A 21749-nucleotide genomic window follows, 5' to 3' on the forward strand; every position below is an offset into this window, starting at 1 on the left:
TACTCCAGGATACAAAACGCAAACTGTTCACCTGGCGGATGCATGCTCTCTACTGAGTGCCATTCTCGTTAATATTGTTACATTTTGAATGTTAGTCAAAAACGACTTTGGCACTTATGGAGGAAGGGAGGGAGGATTTGGAATTTCTACATTTATATGTACGTATGTAATAAATAGATGATCCCTCTTATTTATTTAATATCAACGGTTCATCATGATGAAAGATCTTGAAACAATGCAAGCGTTGGACGGAAGAGGGCGGGTTTATTTATTTTTTCCTTCACCCCGCCCCTCCATCCCCCGCCCCCCTCGCACCCTCACAGTCAGGTGGCCGAAGAGAAGTTTTTTTTTTGACTCCTGTTTGTGTTTCTCGCCGTAGACGATTGTCGCGTATTTTCGTATCCCACGGCCGTTTAAATAAGGCTGATCCGTTCACGTCCTGAGGGCTGCGTCCCGTGTCCGCGTCACTGCCAGCGCGGCAAGGGGACAGTACCAGTTTGTCTAACCTGGAACATCTGACAGGCGTCCGACTGAATCGACGGACTCTGGTCTAGCGAATCGACGACGAGGAGAAAGGAGCAAATAAAGGAAGAGCGGAAGTCGGCGTTGGCGCTCAGACGCTTCATATCTACCCGGAGGAAGCTTTTCTTGCGGCCTGGTCAGGCTCTTGCTCTTCTTACCTGGGATCGAAAAGGTTTGTGAACCCTAAATCGATTATACCAAACAAGGAGGACACGATATCGAAAGGAATGATGGAGGAGAGTGACGGTGACGTGTCCAACCTGTTCGCTCCGGATGGACAACCTGACAGGATGGTGAACGGTGAAATAGACCTCGGCCTTGCTTCAAAGGTAAAAATGACTCCATTCGACACATGTCATGTCCCAGTGATCACTAAGCTCATATTTGTACTCGAAAGCCCATACCTGGGTGCTCATTAACTTTGTCTGCGCCACATAGCCACACAGACATACTCCTAAAGCCTTTGAATTGTTTTCTTCCGCGATATGACGTCATCAGTCTCGGTGACGTCATGGCTGGAGCGTCTGCGTCCTTGCGTGGTTTGAATTCGACCGAGTCATAACAAATACTTTCAAAACGGTATGTGATGCTTCCTTGATGCGCAGAATTTAAAACGATACAGCACAGCCAAGCAACCCTGGGTAGGCAATGGCAAACCACCCAGTATGAGTATAACCCTTCGCTGCCAAGAAGCTGCTTTGGCAGCACCAACTCTAGGCCTGGTGTTGGTTTAATGGTTAAGGTAGCCGACTTGAGGTCTTAGGGTCCTGAGTTTGAGCCCCTATCAGTCGTTGAATGAACCAGGTGGGTCGACTCGGCCTGTCACCCCTCCGAGGTCTGCTAAAAACAACTAGCAGTGTGCACGTGTTTTTTTTTTTTACCTCTCCCACCCCGCCCCCTTCTCCCCATGTCTCCCCCCCGTTTCCATGTTTTTCCCCCCCCCCGTTCCCATGTCTCCCCTCCCACCGTTCCCATGTCTCCCCTCCCACCGTTCCCATGTCTCCCCTCCCACCGTTCCCATGTCTCCCCTCCCACCGTTCCCATGTCTCCCCTCCCACCGTTCCCATGTCTCCCCTCCCACCGTTCCCATGTCTCCTCTCCCCCCGTTCCCATGTCTCCTCTCCCCCCGTTCCCATGTCTCCTCTCCCCCCGTTCCCACGTCTTCCCCTCCCCATTCCCACGTCTTCCCCTCCCCATTCCCACGTCTTCCCCTCCCCATTCCCACGTCTTCCCCTCCCCATTCCCACGTCTTCCCCCCCCCCATTCCCACGTCTTCCCCCCCCCATTCCCACGTCTTCCCCCCCCCCATTCCCACGTCTTCCCCCCCCCCATTCCCACGTCTCCCCCCCCCCATTCCCACGTCTCCCCCCCCCCATTCCCACGTCTTCCCCCCCCCCCATTCCCACGTCTTCCCCCCCCCCCATTCCCACGTCTTCCCCCCCCCCCATTCCCACGTCTTCCCCTCCCCATTCCCACGTCTTCCCCCCCCCCCCCCGGTTCCCATGTCTCCCCCCTCCCCCCGGTTCCCATGTCTCCCCCCTCCCACCCCCCAAGCCCTCCCACGCCCTCTCCCTCCCACAGATCTCCCGATGTCCCTGCTCTCCATCTTGTTCTCCCGCTGACTTTATCATATGTTTTATGTTTTGTGTCAGTTTGTCTTTTTTGTGATCAATGGAGGGAGGGAGGACTAGCTCTAACACCCTAACTAGCTCTAACACGAGCCTCGACCTTGTATACAAAAATAAAAAAAATAAAAAAGTGTACCAGGTAACAGGGGGCACTGCATCAGCAGCACAGCCCTGCCCCCAGAAAATGATGCAGCCAAGCAGCGCCACAGGCTGCACACAAATATATAAATAATTAACAATAATTAATGTGTGCATGTACAAAATACTGTTTTTACTATTTGAATGCATGGATTGTAGTTTGATTACACGTGGAAAAAATCGGTGGAAAAAAGTCTGCAAGTTGCGAGATATCAGTCAAGGACAGGTGATTGGATGGTATGGGATTTGATAAGATAATATTATTGACGAAATGTGGCAGGGTCCCCGCACCAACCTCTCGTGTTACCTTCCCAGTGACCTAGTTACCTCAGATGGGGACTACGCTTTCGGCCTCCCACCTTTGTGTATCAATTCCATATGGCCGAGTGAAACCGTAGGTGGGCTGCCGGCTAGCAGCGAATTGGTGGGGTATTAATCTCCCATCTATTTATTACACGCTACGTCTAACCAATGAAGGCAGGAGACAATCGAGCGGGTTTGGAAACGACAAATCTTGTATTGACTTTACCAAAAGGCAAGTATTTACAGACATGCAGTCACACAAAGATAGTCTTACCCCAAGCACTCGGAGAAATGCCTCACACAAGTTGAATGAAATGCAGACCGGCACCACATTCACCCGGGGAAATTCCACAGACAAGGGGACAGACAGAAGAAGTTGGGGTGTGGTGGCGAGCCCTTCCTCACCCGTACCTGAGCAAGCTTGGCCCCCGTGGGACTCAGCAAGGTGTCGATGCAGGTGAGTAATAGGAGTAGGTGCGTGATGTGTTGTGTGGTGCTTGGCTCTGAAATAACTGTTGGTGGTCTCGTGTTGCTCGTTGATGCTCCACAACATACGAGCTCTGAGGTGTATGCATTGAAAGATGCAAAGGTTATATCGTGCGTGTGCGAAAGACTCATAAGAAATCGGTTCTCCCGGTTTCGTCAGCGCCCGTTCCGCCTAGAAGTTTTGAGGAGTGCCGCCTTCCCTTCACGCCTTTGCTTTCCTAGGATGTGAGGAGCGTCCGTTCTGCTCAGCAGTTTTGGGAGCGTCCTCACATTCCGTTCAGTAGAGTTTGAAAGTGCCCTCGCGTCCCGCTTAGTAGTACTCATCCTGCTCAGTAGCGCCTCTGATTTCCTTCCCCGGACCGGATGCAAATTCCCTCACGATCTGGGCTGCTCTTATCTCGGACTCAGACTGCACCAGATCTGCACATCAACTCTTTCAGGATTGGATTCCCTCTACAATCACTCTGTCCTCAGGGATTATCCTGGAGGATTTTAGCAATGGGAGAAAATCTCCCTGTGTACAAAACAATGAGATTTTTTCCAAACACGATGGGATTATACAAAATTGTTTTGAGATAAAATTTTACTCGCGCTCGTCAAATCTCATTATTCTCGGGGTATTAATTAAAAATAAATATGGTCAAGAAAACAAAGACTTGTGTGTTTCTTTCTGTATTCAAACAGACTATCTCACTCCCTGTGGCTTTTATTGCGTAAACGATGAACCATGCCACAGATAAGTTTAACACATAAGTTGCCATGAATTAGCACATTTTATCACATTTAATAACACTGATTGAAAACATAAAAAGTCATGTTGTTTGATCACATGACAATGTCCCCTTCCCTGAAGATAGATTGTTATCATAAGACAAGAAACTATGTTCTTAACCTTAGACAGTAAATCATCATCGTCATCGACTTCGACGACATCGACTTCGACGACATCGACTTCGACGACATCGATGACATCGACGACGACATTGACATCATCGACATAATCATCATCATCATCATCATCGACATCATCAGCATCGACATCAGCATCATCATCGACATCATCATCATCATCATCATCATCGACATCATCATCATCGACATCAGCATAATCATCGACATCATCATCATCGACATCATCATCATCATCATCATCACCGACATCTGATCATCATCATCGACATCAGCATCATCATCGACATTATCATCGACATCATCATCATCGACATCATCATCATCATCGACATCATCATCATCATCGACATCAGCATCATCATCGACATCAGCATCATCATCATCATCATCATCATCATCGACATTGACCAGTTTCCAGATGACGATACATGTCGGGTTATTGTAGTCGTTTTGAAATTATTTGTACCTTGACTGTTGACTGTTGACTAACTTCTCCGATCTACACGGTGAACAATACATTTTGTTCTGATCGGCATCATATCTCAGCCAGTCTCCGAATTTAAGGACCCAGCTGTCTTGAAACGTTATTAAAGTTTTGCCGGAAGTAGCTGTCTGCACTGTGGCGGCCCTGGCCACTGTCCCGCTTTCGCCCTGCACACGGTCACTAGCTGGATCATCCTGGTTGTCCTCAGTGTTAGAACTACTGCCGGTACCTATAAAGAATCGTTTTATATTTTGCCCATCAGGCTGTGGTTGTGGAGGTCTCTTTTTCGGCGGCATTTTCGGAAAAAGCGTAATCCAGAAACTACTGCAGACAGCAAACACGTGGTTGCCGAAAAGCCGTCGTTTAATGCCGCAAAACATTGTCACGGCTACCGCAAAGCGTGAAAGCGAAATTAAAATGGCTACGGTCAGTTTACAGTTGAGAATAGCTTCGTCTTTGACAACTTCCAGACCTGACAAAAACAGTAGTAAGTACACCAATTGAGACTGTTTCGCCTGAAAACTATACCGCGACAACTGACACGCTCTATGCGATTTTTTTTTTATCGCTCTGGCCAAAATTGTATGCTGTGGCGGACACAAAAGCCCACTGGCGTGGTGACATCATTCCACGCACCAAGTGGGCGGTGGCCACGCCCGAGGGGTAGGCGTGGCCTCAGGATATACACCGGGCGACCAGCCCGGAAGAGTTCAGTGTTACAGTGTAGTCTTACAATAAAGACGTTCATATGTTACCGCTTGTCCGCTTCCTCCTTGCTCACAAGCAGCGCGCGTAACGCCGCGCTTTACTGGTGACCCTCGACGTTGGATCTGCCGTAGCGATCCTTCCGAACACGACGCCATTGCAATGGCCAACGACAAGTCAATGGCGATTAAACTTCCCGAATTTTGGGAGGCCCAGGCCGAGGTCTGGTTCGTTCAAGCCGAAGCCCAATTTCAGCTTCGGCGCCTCACCAACGACGACCTGCGCTACTGCCATGTCGTCGCCTCCCTCGGGCCCGGCACGGCCGCTCGAGTTGTGTCCGTCCTTCGCCACCCACCGGACGGCCACAAGTACGAGGCACTCAAGCGGCTACTCTAAGCCACGTTCAGCCTCACGGACGACGCACGGGCCGACCGCCTCCTGGATCTCCCCGAGCTCGGTGAGACGTGCCCGTCGGTCCGAATGGACCATATGCTGTCACTGTTGGGCGACGAAGCCCCCGGTTCGCTATTCCGGGCGCTTTTCCGTCGCCAACTTCCAGCGCAGGTTCGCCTCGCGTTGGCCGGGACCGGGCTAACGGAACCCCGAGCATTGGCGGCCGAGGCGGACAAGTACTTTGCCGCTTCGGACACGCGGGCGAGCGTTGGCGTGGCCGTCACGGCCTTCGACGCTGCTGTTCCACAGCATCATCTTCTACAGCACGCCGAGTTTCAGCAGCATGCTGATATGCACCTCGTGAACGCCGCCACGCCCCGCCCACCGCCGCGGCGAAAACCGCCACCGCGGGGAAACCCGTCGACTCCACCGGCCTGGCGGAGCCAGCCGCGCTCCTCCAGCTCCACCACCTGGTGCTGGTTCCACGCCAAGTTCGGCCACGAAGCTCGGCGGTGTCATCCGCCGTGCTCCTTCAACGGGTCGGGAAACGCCCGGGCCGGCGCTCAATTGTGGCGATGAGCGCCGGCCGTTCGAGCAGCCTGCTGTTCATAACGGACACCTTCTCCGGGCGCAGTTACCTGTGCGACACGGGAGCACAGGTGAGTGTCATTCCCGCCGGCACGTCAGACAAGCACGCCGCGGGTGGGGGCCCCGCGCTGCTTGCCGCGAACGGGACGCCCATCCGTACGTACGGAAAACGCTGCCTCTCTCTGCGGTTTGGAGGGCAGGTTTTCCGATGGACGTTCGTCACCGCCGACGTGCCCATGGCACTGCTTGGCACGGACTTCCTGTGCGCTAATGGGCTCCTGGTCGACGTCAAGCGCAGACGGCTTGTCCAGGCCGAGACGTTCAGCTCGCTCGCATGTGCGTTGCCCAGCTCAACGAGCGGCTTGCCAAGCGACTTGCCGAACGATTCGGTTCCGGCCACGTTGGTCTGTACGCTTCCGGCAGCGGACGCATTCACCCGCCTCCTCGCCGGCTTCCCGGCCCTCACGCGGCCCACCTTCTCGGCGGGGGCCGTCAAGCACGGGGTGGCCCATCACATCCCCACCGTCGGGCCACCGGTCTACGCCCGGGCACGCCGCCTCGAGCCGACGAAGCTGGCGGTGGCAAAAGCGGAGTTCGCTACCCTGGAGCGACTCGGCATCGTTCGGCGCTCAGAGAGCGCTTGGGCGTCGCCGCTGCACATCGTGCCGAAGCCCGGCGGGGGATGGCGACCGTGCGGGGACTATCGCCGTCTCAATGACGCCACGACTCCCGACCGCTACCCCGTCCCCCACATTCGGGACTTTTCCGCCCGTTTGGCGGGCAGGTCCTTCTTCTCGAAGGTGGACCTCATACGCGGCTACCATCAGGTCCCCGTCAGGCCGGAGGACGTCCCGAAGACGGCGGTCATCACGCCATTCGGACTCTTCGAGTTCCTGCGCATGCCCTTCGGTCTGAAGAATGCGGCTCAGGCATTCCAGCGACTGATGGACAGCGTCCTGCGCGACTTGGATTTTGTCTACGTCTACCTGGACGATATCCTCGTCGCCAGCGCGTCCCGCGAAGAGCACCTACGCCACCTCCGCACGCTCTTCGAACGCCTGGGCCAGCATGGCCTGATTGTGAACCCCGCAAAGTGCCGGTTCGGCGCCGCCACAATCGATTTTCTGGGGCACCGTGTCACCAGGCACGGAGCCGTCCCCCTGCCGGCCAAGGTGGAGGCGGTGAAGGGGTTTCCGCGCCCCCGCACGATCAGAGGGCTGCAGGAGTTCCTGGGCATGGTGAACTTTTACCATCGGTTCCTGCCCCGTATCGCCCAGCTCCTGCGCCCCCTGCACGAAGCTCTCCGAGGTAAGCCGGGCAAAGGCGACGTTACCTGGACCGAGCAGATGGACACGGCGTTCACGGGCGCGAAGCTCGCCTTGGCTAACGCCACCATGCTCGCGCACCCGGCGCCCGATGCACCGATCGCCCTCACCACCGATGCCTCGGACTACGCGGTGGGCGCGGTGCACGAGCAATGGGTGCGTGGAGCTTGGCAACCGCTGGCGTTCTTTAGCCGGCAGCTTCGCCCGCCCGAACGCCGTTACAGTACCTTCGACCGCGAGTTGCTCGGACTTCACTTGGCGGTCAGGCACTTCCGCCATCTGCTCGAGGGCCGGGCGTTCACTGCCTTCGTCGACCACAAGCCGCTGATCTTCGCGATGGGCAAGGTCACCGAGCCGTGGTCGGCCCGGCAGCAGCGTCACCTCTCGGCCGTGTCCGAGTACACGACGGACATCCAGCACGTCGCGGGGAAGGACAACCCGGTGGCGGATTGCCTTTCCCGGGCCGTCGCCCACGCAGTCCACCTCGGCATCGACTATGCCCGGATGGCAGCGGACCAGGCCGCTGACCCCGACGTCCAGGCCTTGCGGACCGCCGTCACGGGCCTCCGCGTCACCGAGGTGCCGTTCGACGGCGCGGGCGCGGCCCTCTTGTGCGACGTCTCCCTCGGGCGTCCTCGCCCCATTGTGCCCGCGGGCTGGCAGCGCCAGGTGTTTGACGCCATCCACGGCCTGTCCCACCCGGGCGCGAGGGCCTCCCAAAGGCTGATCGCCGACAAGTTCGTCTGGCATGGCCTCCGGAAGGCCGTCCGCGGCTGGGCCAGGACATGCCTCGCGTGCCAGCGCGCCAAGGTGCACCGGCACACCCAGGCCCCGTTGGCCCCGTTCACGGTGCCGGAACGCCGGTTTGACCACGTCCACGTGGACCTGGTGGGACCTCTGCCCCCCTCGCGGGGTTTCACCCACGTCCTCACCATGGTGGACCGCACCACCCGGTGGCCGGAGGCCGTGCCCTTGGCGTCGACAACGGCGGCCGATGTCGCGCAGGCTTTCATCGCCACCTGGGTCGCCCGGTTCGGCGCCCCCTCAGACATCTCATCCGACCGCGGCCCCCAGTTCACCTCGGAGCTCTGGGGGGCGGTTGCGCAGGGGCTCGGGGTCCGGCTGCACCGAACCACGGCCTACCACCCCCAGGCTAACGGCCTGTGTGAGCGATTTCACCGCTCATTGAAGGCCGCCCTCCGCGACGGCGGCTGGGTCGACAGGCTCCCCTGGGTCCTGCTGGGCCTCCGGACGGCGCCCAAGGAGGACCTGCGCGCATCCGCGGCGGAGTTGGTCTTCGGGCAACCGCTGCGGGTGCCGGGCGAGTTCCTCCCCGACTCCACGGCACCATGGTCCGCGGCACAGCAGCGCTCCGCTCTGCAAGAGACCGCCCAGAGGTTCGCCCCGGTGCCAACGGCATGCCACGGGCACCCACCGACGCACGTCGCCCCGGAGCTTCGCACGGCGGAGTATGTCTTCGTCCGCCACGATGCCCATCGGACACCACTGCGGCCCCCGTACGACGGGCCTTTCCGCGTGCTGGAGACCGGGGCGAAGCACTTCACCCTGGACATCGGCGGTACTCCTGACCGCGTTTCGGTAGACCGCCTCAAGCCGGCCCACCTCGATGTGGACCATCCACCGCCAGTGGCCCGACCCCCACGTCGGGGCCGCCCTCCTGCGGACGGACCCCCGGCACCGCCCAGCCCCGCCGCCACGGCGCCCCCCGGTCCTGCACCCATCCCAGGGGCAGCCAGGGGCATCCCACCTGGTATCCCTGCACCCCAGACGCCGCCGATCGCCAGGGGGCGCTTCGGCCGGGTCATTCGTCTGCCCCGCAAACTGGCCCTCCAGGTGCGCGGGAATTCTGGGGGGGCGCGTGTGGCGGACACAAAAGCCCACTGGCGTGGTGACATCATTCCACGCACCAAGTGGGCGGTGGCCACGCCCGAGGGGTAGGCGTGGCCTCAGGATATACACCGGGCGACCAGCCCGGAAGAGTTCAGTGTTACAGTGTAGTCTTACAATAAAGACGTTCATATGTTACCGCTTGTCCGCTTCCTCCTTGCTCACAAGCAGCGCGCGTAACGCCGCGCTTTAATGCGATATTTTCCAACTTTATGCGAGAATATCGCGGGATCGCGGCCAAAGTCAATCCCTGTGTCCTAGGTGTTTATTGTCCCCTGCATGGTGTTGCCAATCACGTCCGCTTTCGGCAACAACCCGATTGGCTGAGGTGCATTGCGATACAGCGGCTGGGATTGGTTGTCGCATTTTAGGAAGCTCACCATTGGATCTGATTCTGGAACGGTGAAGAGTTACGATAATTACAGCACTGGAATGGCGATTATCTGGCCGAAATACTGGTGAAGTAACTTGGTTTGAGAATGAAGCATGAGAATGGGGATTCGAGTGCAGGTGTCGGGTTTGAGAATGAAGTTTGAATACGGAGTTGGAAAATGAAGGTTCAGGAATGAGGCTTGAATACGGACTTGGAAAATTAAGGTTTAGGAATGAGGCTTGAATGCAGACTTGGCAAATGAAGGTTTGGGAATGAGGCTTGAATGCAGACTTGGCAAATGAAGGTTTGGGAATGAGGCTTAAATATAAACTTGGGAAAATGAAGGTTTAGGAATGAGGCTTGAATACGGACTTGGAAAATTAAGGTTTAGGAATGAGGCTTGAATGCAGACTTGGCAAATGAAGGTTTGGGAATGAGGCTTAAATATAAACTTGGGAAAATGAAGGTTTAGGAATGAGGCTTGAATACGGACTTGGAAAATTAAGGTTTAGGAATGAGGCTTGAATACGGACTTGGAAAATTACGGTTTAGGAATGAGGCTTGAATGCAGACTTGGAAAATGAAGGTTTGGGAATGAGGCTTGAATACAGACTTGGAAAATGAAGGTTTAGGAATGAGGCTTGAATATGGACTTGGAAAATTAAGGTTTAGGAATGAGGCTTGAATGCAGACTTGGCAAATGAAGGTTTAGGAATGAGGCTTGAATGCAGACTTGGCAAATGAAGGTTTGGGAATGAGGCTTAAATATAAACTTGGGAAAATGAAGGTTTAGGAATGAGGCTTGAATACGGACTTGGAAAATTAAGGTTTAGGAATGAGGCTTGAATGCAGACTTGGAAAATTGAGGTTTAGGAATGAGGCTTGAATGCAGACTTGGCAAATGAAGGTTTGGGAATGAGGCTTGAATGCAGACTTGGAAAATGAAGGTTTGGGAATGAGGCTTGAATACAGACTTGGAAAATTAAGGTTTAGGAATGAGGCTTGAATGCAGACTTGGCAAATGAAGGTTTGGGAATGAGGCTTAAATATAAACTTGGGAAAATGAAGGTTTAGGAATGAGGCTTGAATACGGACTTGGAAAATTAAGGTTTAGGAATGAGGCTTGAATGCAGACTTGGCAAATGAAGGTTTGGGAATGAGGCTTAAATATAAACTTGGGAAAATGAAGGTTTAGGAATGAGGCTTGAATACAGACTTGGAAAATGAAGGTTTGGGAATGAGGCTTGAATACGGACTTCGAAAATGAAGAGGCTTGAGTACAGACTTGGAAAAATGAAGGTTTAGGAATGAGGCTTGAATACAGACTTCGAAAACGAATGTTTGGGAATGAGGCTTAAATACGGACTTGGCAAATGAAGGTTTGGGAATGAGGCTTGAATACAGACTTGGAAAAAGAATGTTTGGGAATGAGGCTTAAATACGGACTTGGCAAATGAAGGTTTGGGAATGAGGCTTGAATACAGACTTGGAAAATGAAGGTTTGGGAATGAGGCTTGAATACGGACTTCGAAAATGAAGGTTTGGGAATGAGGCTTGAATACGGACTTCGAAAATGAAGAGGCTTGAGTACAGACTTGGAAAAATGAAGGTTTAGGAATGAGGCTTAAATACGGACTTGGGAAAGTGAAGGTTGAGGAATGAGGCTTGAATGCAGACTTGGCAAATGAAGGTTTGGGAATGAGGCTTTCATAAAAACTTGGGAAAATGAAGGTTTAGGAATGAGGCTTAAATACGGACTTGGGAAAGTGAAGGTTGAGGAATGAGGCTTAAATACAGACTTCGAAAATGAAGGTTTAGGAATGAGGCTTAAATACGGACTTGGGAAAGTGAAGGTTGAGGAATGAGGCTTAAATACAGACTTCGAAAATGAAGGTTTAGGAATGAGGCTTAAATACGGACTTGGGAAAGTGAAGGTTTAGGAATGAGGCTTAAATACAGACTTCGAAAATGAAGGTTTAGGAATGAGGCTTGAATACGGACTTGGGAAAATGAAGGTTTAGGAATGAGGCTTGAATGCAGACTTGGCAAATGAAGGTTTGGGAATGAGGCTTTCATAAAAACTTGGGAAAATGAAGGTTTAGGAATGAGGCTTGAATACAGACTTGGAAAATGAAGGTTTGGGAATGAGGCTTAAATACGGACTTGGCAAATGAAGGTTTAGGAATGAGGCTTGAATACAGACTTCGAAAATGAAGAGGCTTGAGTACAGACTTGGAAAAATGAAGGTTTAGGAATGAGGCTTGAGTACAGACTTGGCAAATGAAGGTTTAGGAATGAGGCTTGAATACAGACTTCGAAAATGAAGGTTTGGGAATGAGGCTTGAATGCAGACTTGGAAAAATGAAGGTTTAGGAATGAGGCTTGAATTCAGACTTGGAAAATGAAGGTTTGGGAATGAGGATTAAATACGGACTTGGCAAATGAAGGTTTAGGAATGAGGCTTGAATACGGACTTGGCAAATGAAGGTTTAGGAATGAGGATTAAATACGGACTTGGCAAATGAAGGTTTAGGAATGAGGCTTGAATACGGACTTGGCAAATGAAGGTTTAGGAATGAGGATTAAATACGGACTTGGCAAATGAAGGTTTAGGAATGAGGCTTGAATACGGACTTGGCAAATGAAGGTTTAGGAATGAGGCTTGAATACGGACTTGGCAAATGAAGGTTTAGGAATGAGGCTTAAATACAGACTTCGAAAATGAAGGTTTGGGAATGAGGATTAAATACGAAGTTGGAAAATGAAGGTTTGGGACTGAGGAATAAAGCAATGGGGAAATTTCTACCTTCAATCACAACGCATCACCCTTTCCTCTGATACGAGGTTGGGTAACTTAACTCAACAATCACTATGGAAATATCTTTACTCCAGGATTATTTTATGTGTTCGATGTAACTCCCCGAGGTCTTTTCCAAATCCGCGACACGATATACAGTTAAATCGACGTTCCAATTAGACACGATTATAATATTTTATCTGTCGTCAGTTGCCTGATATGAGTCAGATGCATCGTATCAACACGACCGCAATGGTCGATCGCTTGGAGGTCTTCCTAGCTAGATCACGTGTTTAAAAGCCATGATACAGTGCGAACCGGAAGGCCAAATCCATGAGCATCATGGCGATGAGGTGCCACACGTTGTATGCAAATGAGGCTGAGCGAGCCTGATGTGCGACAGATCAGATGTACTGGTATTGACACCATATTCCAATGATCCCTTGATGGCCTTTTTAATCCCCACAGGAGAACCACGACAACCAGAATTCACCCCAAGACCATGTGTATTTAATAAAATAAATGATGGTTACTGGGAGGGATTACATGAACCTATACCAACAAATAATCAGTATGTCATAAATAAACAATCCCCTTACTCACTACCGATCATACACACCCACAGCCCGATCAAGCTCACCACAGGAGATAGACACAGATAAGAGGCAGACAAGACAGGAAGTACCTGACCTGTGCCAGTGTGGCACAGCTGTAATCAAAGCAAATGGCAGATCTAATGCGTCCTTGCAACACCTGCGGTCCACTCATGAGGAGGAGGAGGAGAGGTGTGGCTGGTGGGGTGGGGTAGTGGCTCTCCTCCCTGCAGACTGTCGCATCCCTCTCCTCTGTGGCACCCTGTTATCTCCTCCCTTTCCCCTCAGCGCACCTGCCTTTATCACCCTGGGCATGCACGTCATCAATAAACTCCTAAACATCAAATCTCCTAAACGTTTGGGGAGAAATGCACCATACTTGGTATTTGGTAGTCATGATCACCACATGGCATGAAAGTGCAAGAGCAGTATCGTTTTTGACCCTGTCCCCTCGGGTGGGGTCAAAAGGTCAAATACAAAAAAATGCAATTATGGCCGCATTCATAATGAAACTTTGTTTATGGATTTATGCAATCAACATTGGAGGATGCATGAAACATGAAATATGATATTTTTTATTTGACCCTGAGTTCATGTCCCAAAGGGTGGGGACTTAAGGTCACAGAGGTCAAAAATGTGAAAATAATTTTTAACTCCACGTTTGATATTGGGTCATTCCTGGTGGAACCTATTGCCATCTTTCAACATTGCTTTTGGTGGGAACCATGTACATTTGTGACGGCGCGTCATCGACTTCGCTGTAGTTTTGTTTATTATTTACTCCTGTTGTATTCATATTAGTGTGTGGAGATGCTTTCTTTTCCCATCATTAGGATACCTAGAACAAAAGATCCAAGGATGTGAGAAAACTGCTACTACTATCCAGTACAAAAACCCTGCGCAATATTGCGCGAGACTTTTAAAATAAAACATTAAACCCCCTGTAGACCGCCTTAGACCCTGATTTTTTTTTTTATGCCGGCAACAAACGTTGGTACATCATGGATGCTGAAGGTTGTGGTCAAGTTTCATTGAAATAGTGTGTACAATTTCAAAAAGAAAAAAATTACCTAGTTTGCGGGGTTTTTTGGTATTGCCGTCAACTAACTTGAGCTGTAACATATCCACAATGACATTGGTGTCCCCTTTGGGCAATGTGGCAAACCCTTTTTATTTGTTGTATAACGAATATTGCCATCCCTGTGGTTTCATGTAAAAATTTCTGTGCATTCAACAGTTTGTTTTGGTCAGCCCGACTGCTGAGCAATATGACAGACTGCAACAGCAGTTGTGGGATCGATTGTGTGAGGGGCAGGGTGAGACCATATATGTTGCTGGACAAGGCTCTGGTAAACTGTCTATGCTACTTTTCTCATTTAACATTTACTTGTGTGTACCCTCACTTTCTTTTCCTGATTGCTAATTACTTGAGGTGATTTACAGATGGTTCAGAGTATGGCCTTAATGAGGTGGACATGGCACCATCAGTTGCAACTCTGCGCAGCCTTTCTGAGCAAAGCCATGCCGATCTCGTATTGTTACGTGAAAGGGTGGAGGCCGCTGGCCGTGTTCGCGAATACCTTATAAGACGGCGAGTTCCGGAGAGTGATTTTTTGGAAGTACGGTAAGTCATGAATACCAGATAGTACTTTTGCACTTATCTGAATATTTTTTTTTATCGATTGTTTTTAAACTCCTTAAATATTTGAGGCTGTAACTCAATTGCATGAAGCAATTTGGCTATATGGTAAATGTTTGTTGTTGTTTTTCTTGCTTAAAAATTGCTTAATATTTGGTAGGATTTAGATCTTAAGACATACTTTAGATTGATGCTATTGCAATTTTTAGGTTGTAATTTTTACCCTCACCAGAGGAGAGGGTATTGCACTTAAGTCAGTTTGTCTGTTTGTTACTTGCGGAAATTGAAGATTTTTTCAAGTACATTGGTTGGTCTTGTGCGTTATTCTGTCTGTTTGTCTGTCTATGTCAGTCGCCTACAGGTCACAATTTTCAACCGATCTTCACAAAACGTCACCAAATGGTAGAGTTGGTCATAAGCAAGAAACCTATTGTTTTGGGGGTCAAAAGGTCAATCGGTCAACATAGGTCAAAGGTCACCAACTTTGCCAAATTTCTAAAACCCTCAATTTTCATCCGAATGGCTTGAAATTTCAAGAGGATTTGCACATCTGGTCACCGAATTCAATCACCAATTATATTTTAGGTCAACATAGGCCAAATTTCTAAAGTCCTCAAATTTCATCTGATTGACTTTAAATTTTAAGACGATTTGCTTGCCAGGTCACTGAATTCAATCATCAATTACTTTTGAGGTCATCTTAGGCCAAAAACTTATTTTAGGGATTTTGCAAGTATCGAGCTATGCACAACTTTTTTTTTTCTTTTCTTTTTTGTATACAGAATTGAGGCTCGTGTAAGAGCTAACACATTGAACATGAAAACATTGACAGACACATAAAACATACAAGGAAGGGAGCAGGAGACAAGAGGGGGAGGGAGAGGGAAGCACACAAGCACAACAACAGCAGAGAACAAGGACATCAGTAGATCTGTGGAAGGTGGAGGGCTGGGGAGTAGGGAGGGGTACATGGTATAAAACAAATGAACACTACTAGGAATTTCAGGAAAGAAGTTGGGGATTGAAAGAGGCGGATTTGGGGTGTTTTAACGGGGGTAGAAAAGATGAAGGTTTTGGATGGGTGAAGACAAGAGATGGTGGTGAACAGCTGTTTTAAAGACCTGGAGGGAGGAGAGGGATTGAAGAGAGTGTAGGAGTTTGTTCCAGAGGTGGGAGAAAAGAGGAATGAAAGAGTGAAGGTGAGCAGAGAGTCTTGATTTTGGCAGTTTCACCAGAACAGGGTTGCTGGTGGATCTTGTGTGTCCTGCAGGAATATTTGGGGGACAGAGCACAGACAAAGCAGGGGGAGCAAGGCCGGAGAGGAGTCGGTATAAGACAGAAAGACCACCTACCTGCCTGCGTTGAGAGAGAGAGAGAGAGAGAGAGAGAGAGAAAAAGAGAGAGAGAGAGAGAGAGAGAGAGAGAGAGAGAGAGAGAGAGAGAGAGAGAGAGAGAGAGAGAGAGAAAGAGAGAGAGAAAGAAAGAAAGAGAGAAAAAGAGAGAGAGAAAGAGAGAGAGAAAGAGAAAGAAAGAAAGAGAGAAAGAGAAAGAAAAAAAAGAAAAAGAAAAAAAAAGACGAAAAAAAAAGACTCAGAATCAGCTTCATTGCGGGATATTCCAATGATTCTGAAAGCTTTGGTTTCAACCACGTGAAGCCGAGCTACGTGTGAGGCAGGAGCACCAGCCCAAAGGGGAGAACAGTATTCCATTGAGCTGCGGATGAAAGCTTTGTATGTGGTGAGGAACTCAGAAGTGCCCAGAAAGGACTTCGCACGGCGGAGGATGCCCAGTCGGCGACTGGCTTTGGAGGCCAGCTTGGAAATGTGGTTTTCCCAGGAAAGATCATGGCAGATCATATTTCTTGGTTGTCTGTTTGTCCGCACAGAATAAATATGATTTTCTCTGCAACCGTTGGTTCTATTGACCGGAAATTTTCACCGCAGGTGCAACTCCTCCTGTATATATATTTTAATGATAATTATGACGCCATAGGTCATGTGGTAAGGGCACCATCTTGGAAAAACCGAAAAACTTTGCATCTCTACATCTCCAAAAGCACTGCATAGAAAAATTTAGACATGGCTCATTGTAAAGAACTCTTCATAGGGAATAACATATGTTAATGATGGTGCTTCCATTTTGACGTCATAATTAGACAAGTACAAAGCTTCATCCGATGAAGATGAAATTTCCTGAGCGTCATCTGAGGATAAATTGGGCGAGACAAAAGTGATGATGACGTCATCGGTCACGTGGTTCGGCCGCCATATTTGTTTTAACACAAAATCCTTAAAAATCACTAAGAAAACATGGCCTGGCGAGGGTCTGCAATCTCTGATTGCTCTTTGTTGTTATTTTTAGTTTTTATTTTATTAATATTTTACATGTGTAGTAGATTTGGGCATTGATCGGTGGGAGATGGGTGTAGTAGGGCATGTCCCTCCCCTACATTCAGGGAGCAACACATCAATTGCTCCCCCACACCTCCCCCCCTAATTCCTCAATTGATTGTTCAAAATACAAAAAAAATGTGTACTTGCAAACGATTATGAAACAGTCTTCCTTGTAATTGATTTAATCCATTTTATGAAAAAGTTTAAATGAGCGATTAATTACATAGCAAGCGGAATACTAATACAGGTACAGTCACGTGAAAAAGTAAGTACATCCCATGTAAAGTTTTGACTTTTTCAACATATTTCAACATACAGCTATTTGATCTTCATTTCAACAATATTGATAGATAAAGGTGATATAATATAACTAATATCATGAAACATTTACATTTTGTAGTCCATTGTATTATTTAAATAAACATAAATGCAAATTTCGCATGTGGAAAAAGTAAGTACACCCCTACATTTATCACTACTTCAAATACTTAAAATTAGAATCAGGTGCACCAGTTCAGTTGCAAATGATTAGAACATCGTTAGAGAGGATCTTGGAGCAACCTGTCTTATTTAAACCTCAGACATTTAGTTTGGTTTGCTCTTTGTTGTTGAAGTGTGCGGCGTCACCATGCCTAGATCAAAAGAGCTCTCTGAGGCCTTCAGAAAGAAGGTTATAGATGCCTACGAGTCTGGGATGGGATTTAAAAAGATCTCCAAACAATTTGAAATCAATCATTCGACTGTTCGGAAGATCATCTACAAGTGGAGAAGATTCCAAACAACTGCCAACTTGTTCAGGCCAGGCCGCCCCAGCAAGTTCAGCCCGAGAGCAGACCGCAAGATGCTGAAAGAAGTCTCGAAGAACCCCAGAATGTCATCACGGGACCTACAGGTATCTCTTGCCACTGTTGATGTCAAAGTGCACGAGTCTACCATTAGAAAGAGGCTGCACAAATTTGATCTACATGGGAGGTGTGCCAGGAGGCAACCGTTGCTGTCCAGAAAGAACATCAAGGCAAGACTAAAGTTTGCCAATGAATACCGAGGCAAAGACCAGCACTTCTGAAACAATGTGCTCTGGACAGATGAGTCAAAGGTAGAGCTATTTGGCCACAGTACCAGAAGACATGTTTGGCGAAAACCAAAGACAGCATTTGACCACAAGAACCTGATACGAACTGTAAAGCATGGTGGTGGAAATATTATGGTTTGGGGCAGCTTTGCTGCATCAGGGCCTGGGCAGCTCACCATCATAGAATCTACTATGAATTATTCATTGTAGCAGAGGGTGTTTGAGGATAATGTGAGGCCATCTGTCGGAAAGTTGAAGCTCAACCGAAGGTGAACCTTGCAACATGACAATGACTCTAAACATACCAGTAAATCCACCAAGGAATGGCTGAAAAGAAAGAAGTGGAGGGTTCTGGAATGGCCAAGTCAAAGCCTGGATCGAAATCCCATTGAGATGTTGTGGGGGGATTTGAAACAAGCTGTGCATGCAAGAAACCCCTCAAACATCGCACAGCTAAAATAATTCTGCATGGAGGAGTGGGCAAAAGTTTCTCGCAGTCGATGTCAGAGACTGGTAGACAGTTATAAGAATCGCCTACTTGAGGTTGTTTCTGCCAAAGGGGGCAATACCACCTATTAGAGCCAAGGGTGTACTTCCTTTTTCCACATGTGAAATTTGCATTTATGTTTATTTAAATTATACAATGGACTACAAAATGTAAATGTTTCATGATATTTGTTATATTATATCACCTTTATCTATCAATATTGTTGAAATGAAGATCAAATAGCTGTATGTTGAGATATGTTGAAAAAGTCAAAACTTTACATGGTGTGTACTTACTTTTTCACGTGACTGTATTCTTCGATTTACGAATGAGTGGTGTGCCTTTTTGCATTATAACATAATTGAGTTTTTATGGCCCATTTTTCGATTTACATTTACATTTTTCACTACAACGAAATTCAAATACTGTGCAGTACTGTTGAGCACTATGAAGGAAGTTTCAAACAGCCCTCCACTCCTTTAGTGAGCCACATCACACATGTGTGCATGCATATGATACATCTCGCGCAGCAGCAAATATTGGTCTACCTTTTCACCATTGGTCTACATTGGTCTACCTTTCTACCTCCATCATTTATAAAATCGGCCGTAATCGTGCTCATCCTTCAATATGTCTGGCAAGAGACGTACCTCAAGCTCAACTGTTGCCCCTTTGAAAAGTTCTTGCCAGGCTATAATACTGAACATGAAGATGGGCATTATAAGACGTAATGAGAAAGGCGAGAAACTCACCGTCATTGACCGTTCGTGGTGAGTTCATACACCTTGAAAAGGTTAAGGATTTCGTATTTATTTAGCATGAAATAGGATTTATTAATGCAAGCGTCTTTTTATTTCAAGTGTTTGTTGGAGTTATTAGTAACGGTTTTTCTAACATTCTAGTGAAAGAAAATGTTACATTTCGCTGAAATTTTGGTTCAGGAACTCATCCCCTATTTCTTTCCTTTTATACAATGGGAAAAACGTTTTCGATTTGTTTTTGGTCTGGTTTACATTCCGTTCTCCAGGACCGCATCCCTTTCATAAATTGTGGCATACCTGAAGATTATTTTCTTTTTGGGAACATTGTTTACTTGAATTCTGTACAGTCTAAACATAATTAATTTAATTATAAACGGCTGCAACTGCTCCACATCGTGTACCGCTCCATAGCGCACTCAGACAGACACTTGAGGACACTAGTTGACAACGCTTAGGATTTGTCTAGTTACATCATAATCATCATCATGCTAAAATACACAATTTGGTGTCTGTCTTCGGTGGATGTATTTGCACGGTAGTTATCCAATCTCAATATTATGGTGCATGATGTTGATAATGTCACTGAATATAATAATAATAAAATCAACAACAAAAAATATTTCTGTTATTTTCTGTTCAAATGTATGAGCCCCCTGGCGTATCCCCCTATTTCATATATTTCATTTCTGTTCAAATGTATGAGCCTGGTGTTGGCTTAGCGGTTAGGGTGCCGGCTTGGGATCCGAGGATCCTGAGTTTGAATCCCGGTCGATCGCTGAATTAACGCCAGGGGGGTTGACTCAGACTGTCATCCCTCCAAGGTCAGCAAATTGAGTACCAGCTTGCTGGGATGAATGATCCCGGTGTGTACCCCGATTTAGAATAGGTACACCGTATATCTGTGCATCGTAAGAGGCGACTAAGGGTTGGCGTCAGGAAGGGCATCCGGCCATAAAAACATGACTTCAAACAGGGAACCATGATTGTCATGGGGCCCGCAAGTCTAACCCCCACTCTAGCGGGGGAAAATGGCCTTAAAACGATCATTCATTCATATTCTGTTGAAATGTATACAAAATATCAGTTATGTGTTCTTCATAAATTGTGTGCAAAAGGATTAAAACATTAACCTGTAACATTTAAGTAGAGACAGGAGATTTATCAAAATATTGTTGTAGAAATGATTTCTCGGGGTTAACGATGCATAGCATAGTTTAGTTATATCTCATAGTAAATGCAATAGAGTAAGCGTGAGGTAATTGATCATATTAGATGTGTGTGTTGCTTTATGTATAGACAGATGACATCCACATTCTCTATTGCATGTGTCTAAAACCCACCATCACTTGTAAAACCTTATTTAATGTTATACTCTCTGTAATGTGCTTTAGAGTATATGTTTAGGCCATCAGCCTGCAATTTAGGCGGGAAAGCTGCGCTCCAGCTGGCCCAAGAAAAGGCGAGGATCTTTCCAAAGTGACAAGTCACAGGGTGGTGGTCATCTATCAATATAACGGACCATTTTGCCAATGGTGAGTGAGAGGGGCTGGGTGCGGTACATCACGGCGTGAAGTGTGGGCCAGAGACCATAAACACTTGTGCAGCCTGGGGGAATCAGGAGATGCTAGGGAGCCACCATGCTGCGGAAAGTCTGCATGCTGCAGCATAAGAGCCCCTACCCTACAAGCTATGCCTCTACTAATCCTCAAGGGCAATACCCAGACCGCAGCTCCTGCAGGAACATGTCTGGGCTTCCACTTGCATCAGTTCCAATCTGTGCCTCGTGGCATAGCTCGGGCATTTATTGTCTTGCCACCTCTCAGGTCTGTCTCTTGTGGAATGAATGGGACAAGGCATTGGATATTTAAGGACCTTCCGATTGTTGTTTCGTGAGAGCGTACCGGTAAGGGTTAAGGGGTTTTATTGAGTTATCATTACCTCCACCACCAAAGGTGGATGGAGGTTATGTTTTCACCACTGTCTGTTTGTTTGTCCGTTTGATTGTGAACAAGATATTTCAAAAAGTTGTGGACGGATTCGGACGAAATTTGGCAGAGTAGTAGTGTATATGACAAGGACGAAGTCATTAAATTTTGGTGAAGATCCGGATTCGGATCTGGCTAGTAGAATTTTAAAGTGATTCTTCACCATTGGGAGATACGGCCAAAAGCGCTATATAGCAGGATATCTCAAAATGTTATGGATAGATTTGGACGAAACTTTTTGGACAGGTTGTGTGTGT

The 21749-nt window shown here is 48.3% G+C and overlaps 1 protein-coding gene across 3 annotated transcripts in view; it reads left to right on the plus strand.

The window, feature by feature from the left end:
* Nucleotides 1-308: 308 nt before the first annotated feature.
* The window catches only part of GTPBP1 (GTP binding protein 1), a 72400-nt gene continuing 50959 nt past the window's right edge, over nucleotides 309-21749 (plus strand). For 2 of the 3 annotated variants that reach the window (XM_068110427.2, XM_068110428.2), the window contains exons 1-3: nucleotides 312-851; nucleotides 14393-14504; nucleotides 14599-14779. In XM_068110427.2, the coding sequence (XP_067966528.1) occupies nucleotides 750-851; nucleotides 14393-14504; nucleotides 14599-14779 (395 nt within the window). In that variant the 5' untranslated portion in view covers nucleotides 312-749. Of the gene's footprint in view, nucleotides 852-14392; nucleotides 14505-14598; nucleotides 14780-21749 lie in introns of all 3 variants that reach the window. The other variant, XM_068110429.2, reaches the window with a different exon arrangement.

Source organism: Myxine glutinosa, chromosome 3, assembly GCF_964187855.1.
Source record: "Myxine glutinosa chromosome 3, kmMyxGlut1.1, whole genome shotgun sequence".
Taxonomy (NCBI): domain Eukaryota; kingdom Metazoa; phylum Chordata; class Myxini; order Myxiniformes; family Myxinidae; genus Myxine; species Myxine glutinosa.